We start from the raw sequence: 17185 nt of genomic DNA on the forward strand, positions 1-17185 counted from the left end.
CTAAATAGGACAATAATTGAATAAATGAATAGTTACGATAAAACCAAAATACACAGTGTAGATTCAAGAACAAATATAGAGGAAATAATAAGATGCAATTATTTAAGAAAATTATTTCAGGTTCAAGCTTTAATACTTATGGTGAAGAGAACCAGAAGGCAGATGAAATACATTCAACTAGAATGATCCAGTATTTTTTATCATCACTTCTTGATTCCTTGGATTAAATATTAAAGCCTCCTACCTACCTAATACCACAAGGAGAAGTGTGATTAATTGCTCTTTTTCCCTGTCCTCTTCCTCATCTTTCTTTCCGTTTCTCCCAGTAGAGCAAAAATAACGTTTCCCTTATAATCCACGCACTTGCAACTCTGAACAAGCTCTTTGCCGTTTGCTTTTTCTTCTTTTATTATTTGTCCTTTAATTGTGCCCTAGCATTTCAGTTGCTGTGCCTTTGTTAATAAGCTCTAGGGTCTTCAGAATAGGAATAGTTGCTTTTCTGAATTTGTGAATGTGTACCTGTTTGGGAATCCCATCCCAGCTTCATTTTTATCTTAACGTTTATAATAAAGATCACAATGACCTTTATTAATGAAATAATTGAAATGTAATGTCGCAGATTTCCTGCTTCCATCTTCTCTTTACCTACTTCATGTTCTTCTCTGCTCCATCCCTCTCCAGGTGGAATGGCTAAAGAACGAGGAGCCCATAGATTCCAACCTGGACGAGAACATTGACACCAGAGCAGACCACAACCTCATCATTCGACAGGCGCGTCTCTCTGACTCTGGCAACTACACCTGCATGGCTGCCAACATTGTCGCCAAGAGAAGGAGCATGTCTGCAACTGTTGTGGTGTATGGTCAGTGAAAATGGGATAATTATGGGAAAACGTAGATGCGTGTGCTTTTATTGCTGGAGTACTTTATATTTTTAACATACAACCGGTTCTAAATCAGATGGCTAACCTCCTCCCTGTTCTGATGAATCTCAGTTCTGTTGCTCAGGGCCGAGATCACGCCTGCCTTTAGAGTGGTCAGAATGACGAGGTTTTTGTTTGCGATGGATTCCCAGAAGTTACATCAATAATAACAATCCTTGCTCCAGATATTAAAAAGATCCAATTATAAGCTAAACCACGTAAAGAAGCCGTGCCTGTATCCGGAAACCCTGAAGCACGTGCCTAGGGAGGTACAGAAAGGGCTGCCTTAATTGGATCCGTGGTACTGCAGTGTCCGAGCTCTAACTAGTGAATCTGGATGTTACACAGCAAAGGACAAAAGAGCAGAACCGTTGCTTTATTACCATCCTCTGTAGCTCTCCATGTTTATTACTACATGTGATGTTTTATTGGTGGAGGCAGAGCATTCCTAAATCACCCTTTTTAAAATAGTCTTGTTCATGATTTAAGCAAAGCATATTTTATGAGAATTGAGGTGCCTGCTTTTACCTCCCTCCCAGACTCTATCAGTCACTGCGCTTCTTAGCATATTACTCTTCCAAAACAAACATTTGTGTTCTTTGACACCACGGCCTTTATGTAGTTGTGTACTGATAGGTAGCAGTGCTCCTACTGCAGCTTGGAATTTACCTGTAGAATGTAAAAACAACATTCTGCCTTTGAATGAAACGATCTGATCAGATTTGTTGCCTGATGTCTCCATGTTTGTGTTTGCAGTTAACGGAGGCTGGTCATCCTGGACCGAGTGGTCAAACTGCAACGCACGCTGTGGGCGGGGCTGGCAGAAGCGATCACGGACCTGTACCAACCCTGCTCCGCTCAACGGAGGTGCCTTTTGTGAAGGAATGTCAGTGCAGAAAATTACCTGCACTTCTCTCTGCCCTGGTAAGATATGCACGGTCTGCTAAGGAATAACTTCGGATGTCACGCTCGCGGGCGAGCTTTTTCAGTCTGAAATGCCAGGCAGACAATAGTGCTTTGAAGAGCCCACTGAGGTCAAAAAGGAAATTGGAAATGCTTGCAGCCTTGTTTAGACTACAGCTCAGAGCCTGGGGTAGGGTCGGAGCAGTAGTCACGAGCACCGGTGGCTTGATCTGCCAGGTTTGTCAGTGCTTTAACGTGCAGGGAAGCTAACTAACTTCTCAGTAACAAAACAGCAACTGGCTCAATGTGAAAAATCATGTACGTGGGTGGAGGTGTAGGGCAAGGGGAGGTGATGTTAGTAACGCTAGAACGAGAAATGCAGAAACCTAAGCTGAGACCTTCACTTAAAAGTATTATTTAGCTTGTAAAAGCTTGCTTTCAAGTATATTAACCTTCTGAAATTGAGCTTATGCTGTACAGGGAGCATGGTGGTACATCCCTGGACACTACATTTCCTCCTTTGTTCACCCGAACCCTCCCTTGTCTGACTTTGGCATTGGCGTTTCACATACGCAGCTAAAGGAAGTCAGTAGGGTGGTGTGCACGTGTGTGTTAAGAGTCTCTGTTTGCCTGTGGTCAGCATAGCTTGTCTGGGTTCTGGCAAATCTCTCTTCTAGCTTTTATGAGTTTTAGATACAACACGTCCTGAACTGGGATTTAAAGAACTTAGTATTATTTATATATGTCTGTGTTCATTTGACTGTTCTTCAATCTGATTTATGCATGAAAAAGAAAGGGAACTGTGGAATCCCTTCTCATCTGGGGCAGGGTCAGAGACAGCTGTAAAGCAGTCAGCAAAGCAACATACTGATCCACTGGCTTGCTCAGGGCATTGGCCAGAAGTCTACAAGGCCGGCTGCGCTCTTTTTGTAAATGTCAGCATCGTTTCTCTGGTAGGAAAAACATGCGGCCTCTCTACGTCAGCCTGTTTTAAGGTAGAATTTGTATTGAAACATTAGAAGCCAATAGCTAGGTGGCAAAGGAAATGTTTCCTCTCGCGGTTTTAATTGACTATATTTGCAGAATGTTACACACTGGTGCTATTTTGAAAGCTTCCATATTGCACGCTTGAGGTGGTACATTCTAATGCTGGATTTTAACTTCACATCTGCTAAAACTATATTTATTTCTCCTGAGAATTATACTTTGTTTTACTTGCTGTGACCTGAGGAGAGCTATGAAATAAGTATTCTTGGTAGGACCTCTTAACCACACCAGTTTGATGACGCTTGTTTTTTCTTCCTCCCCGTTCAGTGGATGGAAACTGGGAGGTGTGGAGCGAGTGGTCGGTGTGCAGCCCAGAATGCGAGCACTTGAGAGTTCGGGAATGTATCGCACCGCCTCCGAGGAACGGAGGGAAGTACTGCGAGGGCTTGAGTCAGGAGTCCGAGAACTGCACCGAAGGGCTTTGCATTCAAGGTGAGTAACGGTTGGCATCGAATTGCATTTAGGAGGTACGGCCTGAAACGCATCCTGCAGTCCGGGTAACGTAGCATAGCTGCCACACACCCGTGTCAGTACAACTCTTCTGGCTGAAATATTGCTGTGAAAAAATAGCTTGCTTTCAGAGGGTTGCATATGTGAATTTTGAAATCCATAGTGAGTCACTGAGTTTGCATAGCACGTACTTTACCTATTAATTATCAGATGATTCAAAAAATCCAAATAAAGGGGTTTTGCAATGTGTAATTATGACCACTTGCTACAACATATTTCACAGAATGTACTACTTAGCCTTCTACCTTTTCTTGCAAGTAAATTGGCAAAGCACCAGCATGAATGCTCTTGGTGCAAGAGCTGTTTAACGTCAAAGTTGCTTCATTTGTCGCCTTTAACGCAGAAGTTAAAGAAAGGCAAATCTACTTCATGGTGAGTTCCCTGTGAAAGGATTTGCCCTTCATAAATGTCTGGAAAGCATCTGGCATTTGGTAGTTGCTACTATCAACAAACAACTAGGAGCCAAGAAAATCAGGCCTGCAGCTGCGGAGTCGCAGAACAGCCGGGGGCAGGCGCACAGCCTCAAAACAAAGGAGAAATTCAGAAGTTTATTCCTACGCTGTATGCTGCTCCCGATCCACGAAGTGATACTGTCACCTCATTGCTTTCTAGCAATGAAATGGCAGCCGTGGGAGCAATCAGGAATGCTAGGGCTGAAAGATGTTAACTGAAATAAGTCTACTTTTTCTTTAATTTTGTATTTAAATAGTCCTATTTCTTTGTTTCTATGGTACAGCATTACACCCTTCCTTCTCGACCTTTTGCGTATACATGTTTGTGTTATGCCAAGCTGTCATTTCCTTCTTCCACCACGATGCACGCAACAGAAGGAATGTGGCTGTAAATCCTATGCCTTGTGCTCCTAACCATCGCATACGTGCTTACGATCGTGCGCGTGCCCGTGGCCTTCCCCCATGTGCACCTCCCTAATACTGGCCGGCACCGTTAGAGAGAAAGGCACGGCCACTGTGCCCAGCCAGTTCTTCAATAAAGAACATGTGGTGAGATGGGGAAAAGAATTTTGTAAACAAAATGAACTCCCTTTTTTGCCCTGAGATTTTAATAATTTCTTAATGGCAGATAGCATCCTGTATATTTATTCAGGCTTCAGAAACACGAATACCTCAGCTGAGACATTAAATAAGATTTTGTTTGGGTTTGGAGGGGGGGAATACCCAGCAGTCTTGCTATGTCTCTAACTACTTGAAGTTTCCCGGGTTACAGAACAGCTCTCCAGCTCCAAGGCGTCAAGCAGACAAGCTTCAGTGTTTAAAAGGACATAAAGGAAATTGAGACTTTTTTCTTTCCCTATGTTTTAAAAAAGAATCACTAGTGAGAATTTGTGAGCACTGCAATCCATTCAGCTTTTGCGGCCCAACAGGGTGATCACGTGATGTTTTCTGGGGTCTTTCTCCTTCCTATACATTAAACGAATGCCCTTCCCTGCAGATGGCTTGATAAATCCAGAATCCACTCGTGTGCAGATTAGCGTATCCATCGGAAGACTGTCAGAAGGACGCATTGAAAGGGGCATGAAAAGATGCAGCTGAGGTCTGCACGCTTGCCGTTGTTTGCGACAGTGAGGAGTTGACTTACCATCTAGTTGGCTCCTTCTGTGGTTTTGAACCACCAGTTAATAAAAGGTGGCCCTACTCAGGTCACTGCTTCCAAGGAAAGCCTTAACAACGCTGCGGGTGGGACAGACAGCCTATCCTACCTTGAGAATAATATCCTTCGTATTGCGTAGGTACCTGTCAGTCCGGTGTGGCATCTTCCGTGCTGCTCTTATGCTTTAGAGGTAGGGGAGGGAATACAGAATTGTGCTTATTCTCGCAGTGTGAAAAGAGCCCGTGGCCTGGGGAAGAGCTATGGTTATTAAGCACCGAGAGTCACGATATGCATTTTACATGATGGTGATGGCTTCGTTCCATGGGGGAAATCGCTGAAACTCCGAGAGTCCTTGTAGCACGGTTGGTTTCAGGGACAGACTGAGCCTCTGAGCGTTGTTGTATCAACAAGGTATGGTATCACGTGGGCTTTTGTTGGTGGCTTCTCCAGCTGTTTATTTCTTAGTTCTCAGCCGCTCTCTGAGGAGTTCCTCCAGACGCTGTCAACAGGCCGGTTTTAGAATGTCCCTGTCCCGCTCTGTTCAGTGCTGAGTCATCACTTTAATACCAGCGCGAGTCCTTCTCAGATGTCGCAGAAGTGCAAAAGCTTGGTGGTGTGCTTGCCAGCTGTCTTTTGAGGACTACCTCTGAGATTTACTGCTCATTCTAGGAGTGCATTTTCAGGAACTATTCTAGGATAAAGCCCTCTGAAGCTTTTTGTATGGACAAAGGTTTCACACACTGGTCAAATGAAATCTCTTTATCGGTGTCACTGCACATAGAGGAAAAGGGACTGGGTGTTTGGAGTTCTGTTCACAGGCACGTTACCAGTGCAACGTTTGATTTTTTTTGTTGGTTTGTTTGTTTTTAAAGTGTCTCTGTTCCCAGAACAAGACTGTTTTTCATAGTAAGAAATATAAAAGCTGCCTTGTAAAATTGTCAGGGGTGAACTCATGTACGTGTTGGTGCGTTCATTCAGTGTTCTGTGCCTTTACTGAAAACATGCTTTGTAAGTGGCTGCTTTCTCTTAACGAGCAACCGTTAGCCCCAGCACAGGTCAGCAGTGCCGAGCTCCGAATAAGGCGCTGGGGATCTAAATCCATATGGCCTGCAGCCTCAGTGAGGAGCTTGTGTGCAAGTTCCTTCAACAGAAAGAGACGGGGGCTAGGATGTCAGCTGGTCCAACCAGTTCATGTAGCCTCAGAGGGGGTATGAGACACAGGAGGGGTTGGCTTTTTCCAGCAGATACAAGTGTAGTAGTTCTGGCTGTGGAAAATAAAGCAGATTGCCTTCAGAAAGGTCCTGCAAAGAAACATCACTAGGAGTTGAAAGCAAAGAAACTTGAGGCTGTAAGGAGCCAGTTGCCAATTCACCTTCCTTCTGAGAAAACAAAGTTCAAAAAAAAGAAAGAACGAACGAACGAACGCCCAGCATCCCATGCCAGTCGTATCACTGGTTAGAGATATGCAGATAATGCAGCCAGAGTAGTTATTTTTTCTGTTATTAAATTTAATGCCTATAACAGATGTCGCGTTGACAAGCCTGGAGACAGAGGGTCTCGGTTTATCCATAGAACAGATTACAATAAAGTGCAGCTTTCCCTGCTATTGCTTTACTGAAGCCCCTCTGCTAACGTGCCCTGTTGGGACCTCCAATAGCAGGCGCTGAAAGCAAGCCCTTACCACCAAATTATTTGATAGATGGCTATTGGAATAGTTACAACATGGCACCTAACGGAGTTTTAATAATGATCTGATTTTGTTATTATTATTTTCATTGTCATATGCTTTACATAAAATCAAGCTCTTTGGATCGCGTACTGTCCCTCTGCTTGATGTCTGTACAGCCACTGTATATGTGGCTATATAATACTGTGGCTATATAATATATATATGTGGCTATATAATATATATATGTGGCTATATAATATTGCTGTTAATGAACCACTACCTTGCCTGAGCAACGGCGCTGCAGTAAAAAAGAAGAATGTCCCCACAAGTCGAAATCAATTAGCACAGGAGTTCATCATTGCCTTTGCAGGAGAATTTTTATTTTTCTTTGCCGTGACATTCCGAATCACTTCATAGATGCGATTTTAAGAAAATGTAACTATTTTGCACACCCGTGTGCCAACAGAAGCGAAGTAAACGGTGTCTGTCTGAAAACAAGCGTCTGGAATAGCAAAAGCTTTCTCTTGCAGAAGCAAATCACTTTTCTACACATGGGACTTAAAATGCTCTTAATAGACTTAAAATGTTCTTAATACACTATGTGTAAAGAACTTGCCTTCTTTAAAATAAATAAATGGATCATTATGGGTAAAAAGATACAAAAAGCATTTTTTAAAATATGAGTAAATTTTGTACGGATTTAATCAATTTAGTATCAGCTATGAAACATGAAGTCTGTAGAATAGAACTTCAATGTTGAAAATGAACTATCAAAATCATTTTACAAAGGATAAGTGGCATAAGTAATAAAACCCAAATTTTATGATTGAAATGAAAAGCCATTTAAAATCTAAGCCTACTAGGGATGCACATGTTGACATCAAAGCAATACTATTTAAAATGAACAAAATTAAAGTCTCGCCTTATGCTGAATATCGGGGCGGCTGCTGCTGGGTTTTCCAGGCAGAAATCTCACTGGGTGAAGTATTTCTGTTCCTTTTGTAAGGTGAGATGGGAGTTAGGGAAACTGAACTAACAACAGTACTCTAAAAGTAATTAAAAGACAGCTATAACGGAAGATCTCTCTCTGCTGCACATGCCAGCAGTTTTTCACCTAATACTGGGATCAGAAAAGTGATCTCCAGGTGTTTTGTGGGAAAACAACTACGCCAGCGGAGTCGAGTACGTTGTCAGTGTTATCCATCATACCTAGCGGTACCTCACCGGGACGGAGCGAGCCAAGCAGTACAAGAGGAAGGTAGAGCCTAGTGATAGAGGAGCTGTTGCTGTTAGGTGATGAGTGGAGCTGAGCTCAGCTCTGGCCTACGTCGTCTTTGTGTTTTAAATAAGCGCCTCTCCTCCTTGTGCTGTGATGGGTCGTCCCAGGGAGCGTCCGGGCTCTGATGGCTGAATTTCCATGGGCTTTCACACCGAGCGAAGTATTAAGTGTCTCTTGTTCCTTTCATCTTGGAGTGTGATACTATTACTCCTTTATGGGTCGGGCTGTATGTATCTACTTGTGTCAGATTATTTTTAGGACTGTAATTGCTTTCTCAGCTAATAGGAATTGATGCAATTACCCTATTTTTAAAAATCTTTTTCCTCTGTTCATCTTCCAGTGTGTGCCTTTTCTGCTCTGCTTTTCGTCCCATGGGGAATTGTGAAGGAAATGCAGTACTGTGCTACAGAAAGCTAATCTCTTGGAGGTTATTTATCAGGCACAACTTGTTAACTTTGTTCCTTTCGTGAGGCAAAAATAGAAATGAAACATTTCTTTGGTTAACAAATAAGAACTTAAATGAAAGTAAGGGTGAGAATGTAAGATGCCAGGAAAGTGTAGGCCTAATTCTGAACTGGCAGGAGAAATACTAATCCTTAGCACGCATTTTCAAATTTGCGGACAGTAAATGAAACGGTGATAGAACGGTGTACTCTAAGGTTCTTTATTCAGCCCCCGACAGGAGAGGTTGGGAATAACACAAAGATGATGCCCTTTCATTCCCAGGAACATCGTTTGGCTTACTTTGCTTTTTGATTTTCTGGATGGATCCAGATAGTCCAGTCCTTAACTGGGGAGCAACTGAAAGTGCTTTTCTTTCAGGGAATTTCTTCTAGGACTTGTAACAAGTGAATAGATACGAACTTACATGCAGAAGAAAGGTGGAATTATTTGGGGGTTTGATAGGGATGAAAGATTGCCAGGCCTGCCAAGCTGGGAGAAGAACAGAGACGGACTCAGTCTGAATGCCGAGGCCACTTTAACTCGCGGTAGTCCCTAACAACTTCCTAGTTCTTGCATATTTGTTCTTTCCTTGTTTATTCCTTCCAGTATTCTCGGTAGTACACTTTTCCATGGTGGATTTCTCTCTGTCTTGCAGAGGTGAAAGCTTTTTCTTTGCTCAATAAAAGAGAGGGTTTTCTAGAGTTTTTTTGTTTACTTTTATCTATTTGCTTTAAAGTTATTTTTTATAACTTCAAAAACTATTGATTTCTTTTCCCAGTTCCCAAAAAAGAAACAAACAAGTAGGCCGTAAGCAGATGAACTACAAACACGGTTTTACTAATGCATCATAAATCACCAATAATTTTGTTTTTCATTTTTCAACCAGCTGTGATACTGAATATTGCAAAGAGGCTTCTGGGTCCAGCATTCTCACCATTTATATGGCAAGGGCATTTCGGTTCCGTGGCCCTTTCCTGTAGGCAGCAGTGTATGCCAGCAGCGCGAACGTGTTTCCATTGCAAAGCTCCAGTCTGACACTATTCATTTGGTGTTTAGGTACATCATTTCCTAGCAAAAATAAAAACAATCTCAAGAAGAAAAACACACCCCCGGCCTTTTGGCAAAGTCAAAATCCAAGAATCTTTTGGGTTAAGTATTATCAGACCAATCATTTTCACAAATAGTAAAAATAATAGAAGGCTCCTCATAATTCGTTTGCTTACGTTATCACCTAGCAAAGCAATAAGCTGACCATCTTGTACCTTGATGTGGTTTCCATTACTGTTGCGCAGTGTAGATCACGGGATGGCAGAACAGTGACTGTGCCGATAACCGACCTCTAGAGGTAACCAGTACCAGACCCTTCATACAAAACCAAATCCAAACGGTAAATCAGGGAACGGCTCAGCCAAAGGGAATTCCCTTGCAACACAAAGCACCTACAAAATGGATTTAGTCTTACCTGCTTAAGGATTTATATCCCCCATTTTATTCTGTCTATTAGATTAGTCTAATTCTGCTGAACTGCTAGCCTCTGCCGAATGTTACAGAAATAAGTTACGTGTTGTGTTTTGTGGTTTTCTTCAGACACCCTTTCAAGAAAAGGCATTGGAATAGTTGCCCAAGTTAGGCAGACTGCCCCAGAAACTAAGGGCTGGCAGAGCTGATCTTGAGAGCGTACTTACCGAGCGTGCCGAGGGCAGCCTGGAGGCCGTCCTGGCAACCCCACGCAGAACCCGGAGCCGTAAGCAGGGTCTCGGCAACGACTGCTGCGCTGGGCCGGGCGAGCCCGGTGGGCTGCTTTGTCGCCGTCTGCGCTCGTGAAGTACGGGCGCTGCTCAAGCCCGAGTCTCCCCTTTTCTAAAGATTACTTTTTGAGGTATTAGGTTATAAAGGATAACTCCAATGCTTATTACGAGGGAGACAGAGAAGCCTCATGTTTGAGAGATGCACTACTGTGTAAAACCTATTTTATAATATATTTGCATATGTATGGTAGTACATTGATTCTGTATGTTCTTTATATACACATATAGAGGTCATTATTGGGGTATATTTAGATACATAAATGTGAATATATTGTGCATTTTGGTATTTCATACATTATACATGTCCATCACTAACCTTTCCAGATATCAAACATACAAAGAAATAATTAATTCTTAACTGACTTTCTTTGCCAAGTGATCCGCTTTAAAATATTGAACTTCCTTATTGCTGAGATGTATAATACTCTAAATAAAAGCATCCAATAAAGCTAACAAATACTTGAACTAACCAAGTGAGAAATTACTGCAAAGAAATATCCTGAAAGAGATTTAGGGGAAAAAAAAAATGAAGGGAAAAATATGGACAACATAAAATATTCATATTGTCAGCAAACAAGGAGAAAATGTTCCATTTACAGAGCTAGACAGAAGCGATATAGGAAATAGATATGCTCCATGTAAATTTATTAAGTGCAACTTTCTCTCTCTCTCTCTCTCTCTCAGATAAAAAACCTCTTCATGAAATAAAATCCCAAAGTAAGTTATTTTTTTTCTCTTGTAAATATGATTTTTCTCATCTTCTCTGCCATTCTGTTTTATTTGTTTAGGAGCTAAATAAAACTGAAGGTTATATGAAAGGCTTTCACATCTACTGAAAGCATCTTCTTAGCAACTCTGTGATCATAGGGTTTAGACTAAAAATAGAAAAGTGACCGTTCTTTAGTAATTTGTGTCTGATTAGGAGCCCTTTCTACAGGAATGCTGGTCTTGAAAGTGATCTCTTGAGGACTTGTAATTAGAAAGAAAGAAATTAATACAGGAGCTTGGCTTTCTTGGTTCAAATCTGGTTCCGCTACTGGCTCTGTCGGGTCTTGTTCAGCTCATTTCGGCCCTGATTTATCAACTGGTAAAGGGTGTTCGCATGCTTTGCCGTGTGAGGAGTACAGAGATGGCATTCGCGTACGGCCCTGGGGGACTTCTGTCCTGCGCTCCTTGTTTCTTAGTCTTCCATTGACTTCAGTGGAATGTTAGTTTAGAGCAGCATGTTTGGAGTGAACGGACTATTTTTCTTTCATAAACCGTACACAAAGTTTTGAGGATTTTTGACTGCTTGATTTTCAACAAAAAATGGTCTTTGCATTTTGACAAATAGATTGATAAACACGTTTTTGGCTTAATTCCTTTGAAGGACATAAAACAAGAATCCACGTGTACTGAGAAGTAACACATGCAGCTGTTTATATTTTCTTTGAAGACAGATTCTTCTGTTACGTATTGTAAAATATGTAGGTTTTAAGTCTGAGTATTCCCCCAGGATATAGGGGCATAGGGTGATCGGATTATTTGAAATTTCATGGAACTTGGGCCCTAAATCATTAGGAAAACATCTGGAAATCCTAACCTGAACTGTATTTGCTTTGAGCTCACATGCTGTAGGCTGCAATGGCAAGACATTCTGCAGCACAATTTCCTGCTGGCTTGAACAAAGCCTGTTTGGTTATCAGACCCCAGAGCACTCCTCTGCCTGATAAAATGAGTTTTAAAGGACCTGGTCCAGTTCAAATCCCTGTTATCCACAGATAACTTTGTAACTACTTACAAAGGAACGGAACTAAATTGCAGCAAAAATGCGATGCAATAGAAATAACAATTATAGAGGAGCACAGTTATTGTCCGAGATGGCTACAACCCTCAGGGAGTGAAAGGTGTTTGGCTTTTTAAAAGCTCCCCGTTTTCAACGTGGTGTAGTTCCGTAGGGCGCGTGACAGCCACCCGGCGTCACCCATTAAACAGTTCCAAACGCGTAGAAAGCTGGCATCAGAGTATTTCTCCTTTACATTTCCAGTTCTTAAGTATTTCTGAGGATACGCAAAATGAAATTCAGGTAGCTCAGAAATGTGCCGTGGTTGCCTTGGCGGCTTAAGCCTCTTCAATTTTGTTTTCTTTGTCTGATGGAACCATCTCCTAACTGGTCACGTACAGTTGGTCCATGTCATAACTTAGCTCAGGCAATTGATGGGTTTTTGTTTGTTTATCTGTCTGCCCAGTTCCCATTTAATTAGAGAATCTTGACAGAATATCAGTCAAATCGCTTTATTTTCTGGTTTATTAAAAACGAAACCTTAATGGAATTGATTTTAGCATATAAGATACGTAGGAGAATTAAAGGGTTTCTTGATAGCTGTGGGGCTAGAACCATGTAATACAGCTTGTTGCTGTTCAGCGAAACAGGAACTTAGGTTAAGGCTACAATGAATCATCATTGATGCAAAATCAAAGTCAATTATGAAGATAATTGAGAAACAACCTGTTCTACTAAATTCCCTCTTACACGATTCTCTGACTGTTGATCCTGGTTCTCCCCGACTGGCTCGATGAAGACATGGACTCCAAGTTGCTGAGGGGCACCAGAAGTGAGAGGGACAGAAAAGTGGGGGAGGATGGGAAGCTGGAAAGGTCCTTCACATCTCCTAGCCAACTCTAATGGTAGATGGGGGGAAACGTATGCCCTGCATAGCTCCTGGAAAGCACTTATTGTAAATGAGATAATTTAATCAATTACGTTTCCTAATGTACTAAACCAAATGTTTCATTTTCTGCTCCTGCACATCTTAAATTATCTTCAGGTGCTTTATGGAACTTAATCATAGTTAATAGAAACTTCATTACCATCAAATGTGCTTTCAATAAATGTTGTGTAACAGTGTCAGGAGGTGGAGTGAAATATAGGCTACAATTACCGCAAACATGTATCCTGAACTGAAATGTATAAAATTCGTAGTGCTTTACCAGAGTCCCTACCTCCTCTGGGCTGGGAGGATGCAGTTCATTAAACAGTAATTGGTTGACTATAAATGTTTTCTTTTGTAGTTTGTTTGTTTTTCACTTTGTTTCCCTTCTGGGAAAAAACAAAAGCAGAAAATTACCCCGTTCCCCAAATTTGCCGTGCGTTTCTTTTTTCTTTAATGTCTAGTCTCCAATGGAAAAGGAATTATCCATAAGAAAAGATAGAAAGGGAAAGAGATTAAAATTACTTTAAAAACCAGTATTTGTTTCTAAAGAAATACTGACATCCTAAATAAAAATGAAAGTCCCCCTTCTTAAGCAGTTGTGTTCCATAGGAACAATTCAAAGGCATACCACGTCGCTCTTGTTTTACTCTTTTAAGATAAAGCTATTTAAAAATCTGCTAAGTTCTGAAAAGGTTATCCTTTTCCTCTGAACTCCGTGTGTTAGTTACTGTGGGTTTGTGGGTGGGTTTTTTCCCTTGCAGTGGAATAGTTACGGGAACACTGGAACAACTCTCCCAGGTCGTCCGTGAAACCGAACAATGACCATTTTATTAAAGATAAGAAAATTCAGAAAGAATAACTGTAAGAGTTTTTAATCACATCATTTAAAGTGTCAAGTTCAAGTTCTAGGCATACTTAAAAGCATTCACTGAAACCAAAATTCTGCTCTCCAGAAGAATTTTGCTTGAGTCAAAGTATTCTCATTTTTTAAAATTCTGTATTCTTGCTCTCATCTTTAACCCCCCATGTCCAAGTCTTGTGCAGTTATAAAAGTATAAAATTTAAACTGTCTGACATCTGAACTGATTGAAAAGAAGAAGCTGAACTATTTAAGTAGATTTAGAGTTATAAATTACAGTTACTCACAGGTGAGAATTGAGGTGTGGTTTATATTCTGGTTTTGATGAGGAAAGATCAACTCCCGTATTTGCTACCCGTTGCCATTATGGTGGCAGTAATTTCTTACAGATAGGCTATTTCGGCGTGTTTCAGATTTTATAATTTACTATCCCAAGAAGGTAGATGAGGTAATTCAGATCTTCAGCACTTTTCTGTTTCAAAGTAATGATCAAAATGGAAGACTTAAAGATGTTTTATGGTGAAATAACTACCAGCTCACTACGGTTCTCGAGAAAGGAGAACCCACTCGCTGCTAGGTTTCTTCTACCACTGGAGATATATGGCGTTCCTTCTCTTGGCTGACTCACTGTGCGTCAACCACAGAGTTTCATAATTAATTCCCTGTAACAACATAATAGCTTGGGAATAGAAAATTGGAAGGACTAGAAACGCAATTGGTTTCTGTACTTTTCTTTCTGCACCCGATACTAGAGGATAACACGGAGGTGAAGCAGTATGTGATTAAGGTGTCGGATTGGGATTCAGGTAGCCTTGGTTTGATCTGAGGTACTTCCAGCCTTCCTTTGTGAGCCTGTCTTTTTGCGTTTACTTTTTCCATCTAGCCTAAGCGAATATGGGCGTCACAGTTAGTCTAATAAATTTACACTGTCAGCTAACAGCTTACTTTCTAGAATTCCTAACTCTGAACCTAAAATGCTTAAAATGCTCTTTAGAACATTTTTCAAGGGGGCATCTCATGGAAAAAATGGGAAAAAAGGCCCCAGAAAAAAAATCTTTTTCTCTAGTAATTTATTTAGTAGATCTTGTGTGGCAATTGCAATGTTCTAAGAAGTCTGATAAGAGCTACTTACAAGTTTATTCAGTTGTGATTAGTTGTCGTGACATACCACAGAAGGTGGATTTCTTCTGAAAGCTGGTATTTGCATGGAAACTTTGTGGTTTTGTTTTTTTTTTCCCTTCTCGGCAAGTTCTAAACATGTTAAAAACAAACGTTTTTCAGTATGAGGTTATTTGACTATTCAACAACTGCAGAGGTATTTTCTGGGCTAAATAGTGGTCCTAGTAAAACTGATTTCAAAACATTTCTTTTGGGCTGAATGGGATGTTGGAATGTTGTATTCGGGGTTGACTGGGAACAGTTTGAGAATGGGGATGGAAAGGGTATTTTCTATTAAGGAAGTCTGAGCCAAACAGTTTGGTTTACTTTTAACTGCCCAACTAAAAAAAATCAGTTACATCGCCTTATTCACAGCAAATCTCCCATGTGCTCCAGCCCACTTAACGCAGTGTTTGCGTACTCGCTTTCCTTGCTGCTGCAATGCATATGGCATTTCACTTACACTGGAGAACAGTCGGTACTCAGCCGCTGCGTCCGGCAGCCGGCGTGCCTTCCCAGGGCGGTCAGCTGCTCGTGTTGTGAGTTGTCAGGCGTTCAGTGCCCCTAAGAAACTGGTGAGCCAGGAAAACTAGCTCTTCTGATGCTGTCCGTAGGTCCTCATTTCTTTCATCTCAATGGTCTCAAGTTTCATGTTCATTTTAAAAATGCAGCTAAAATGAAGTTGTCTGACTTTCTGCAGAAAAATACATAGGCAACAGAAGCCTCCTCCCAAATACTAATTAAGTAATTTCAGTAATTGGCTATTTATTAAATGCTGGATTTAGCTTCCTACCCTATTTCTGTACATTGCAGTTTATTTACTGATATTGAGTAGTCTGAATTTCCTAGTTATTTTTCGTCACTGTCATGTGTTATAAATAAACGCACTTTCTGTACCAAGTGCTTCTCGCTTGACAGCAGCACCACCGCATCGCAGGATAACATGATGTATAGGGTGAATACCTGATTATCTCCTCCTCTAAACTGGAGTTTGGCATTAAGGATCTATCTAAGGACCCACTAAGTGTGCTTGCCAAGTAATTTAATTTCATGGTACGTGGTCCCAAATCCCAGAAGATCGAGAATAGCGGGACTGGGTAATTCAATTACATAATATTGCAGGTTTCATTTGGATTCATTCTTTCAAAGCAATGAATTCTTCTTCTCTGCTGTAAAAGTTTGAAGTCTTAGAAAACTCGGTCGTAAGCTTAATGCACAGGTGTGATCACAGGGAAGGTTTGGCTTCCAACCTGTTTTTAAAGATTGAAGATGCTTGCAGGAATCCAAGAAGATAAGTGGGATCTCCTCAGCCCCTCTCTGAGCTGTGAGAGGATGGACTGTTCCTTCTTGTACTAAAGCTCACACCGAAAATAAAGAGAGGGGAAAGGGAAATCTTCACTGCGATCTTTCATAGGATTCATAACCTCCTGGATTAGCTCCAGAATTCAGACCTAAAACTTCCATATCCCTAGAAGCTAGTGACAGGTGAGCCTCGTGCCGATAGCTAACGCAGCCCTCCCTAGCTGCAGTTGTTCCACGTCCTCCCGTTAAGGGCTGTGTTACCGTACCTTAATGATCTGCTGGGCTGGAATGGGAAACGCTGGCATACCTCAGCAAGGAGCCCAAGCTAGCAATGTGTGCTGATGGGAGGGAAGGCTATTTAGCGGTAAGCGCTCTGCTTCTGACTGTGACAAGTCCAACTCTCCCATTTTAAAAAAAACTGTAAAGACCGTGATGCAATCCCTACAGCAATGTAAGGTAATAACCTGTATGGAGTGATGCATCAGGAAACTTGCTCATGCTCTCAAATGCTTGCTTTTCAGTGTTCCTTTGTGCTCCGCTGTCCTGCTGTGATCTGCTCCACATTTATGTCTCACGCTTTACCTCCCTGGCCTCCTATAATCCCCTTTGCTCACGGCCAGCCCGCGCCACTCGGAACGTTTTTGGGAGCGTTGCTGACTTGGTACCCGCTTCTCCTTTCAGACATTGAGACTGCCAGTGACATTGCCTTGTACTCCGGCCTGGGAGCAGCAGTCATTGCTGTAGCTGTGCTGGTGGTTGGCGTTACCCTTTACAGACGGAGTCAGAGTGAGTACGGCGTGGATGTGATTGATTCATCTGCACTGACAGGAGGCTTCCAGACATTTAATTTTAAAACAGTCAGACAAGGTTAGTGTTGTGATTTCATTTCCTTCCCTCCAGAGCTCCTACTGCAAAGAGATTCTAAGCTCATATTCAGTGACTGGCTGTGGGAGGGCATTCTAGCTTACTGCTGAGCAGATGCG

At 41.7% G+C, this 17185-nt stretch overlaps 1 protein-coding gene across 1 annotated transcript in view; it reads left to right on the top strand.

The window, feature by feature from the left end:
* Positions 1–17185, top strand: part of LOC309602178 (netrin receptor UNC5D) — a gene marked incomplete at both ends in the record, with an annotated part of 167305 nt that overhangs the window by 118207 nt on the left and 31913 nt on the right. Inside the window, 5 exons of the mRNA XM_082335565.1 lie at positions 682–862; positions 1679–1846; positions 3140–3304; positions 10875–10907; positions 16884–17069. Of these exons, the coding sequence (XP_082191691.1) occupies positions 682–862; positions 1679–1846; positions 3140–3304; positions 10875–10907; positions 16884–17069 (733 nt within the window). The remainder of the gene's footprint in view (positions 1–681; positions 863–1678; positions 1847–3139; positions 3305–10874; positions 10908–16883; positions 17070–17185) is intronic.

The sequence above is a fragment of the Platalea leucorodia genome (genome assembly GCF_965183815.1).
Source record: "Platalea leucorodia genome assembly, chromosome: Z".
NCBI lineage: Eukaryota > Metazoa > Chordata > Aves > Pelecaniformes > Threskiornithidae > Platalea > Platalea leucorodia.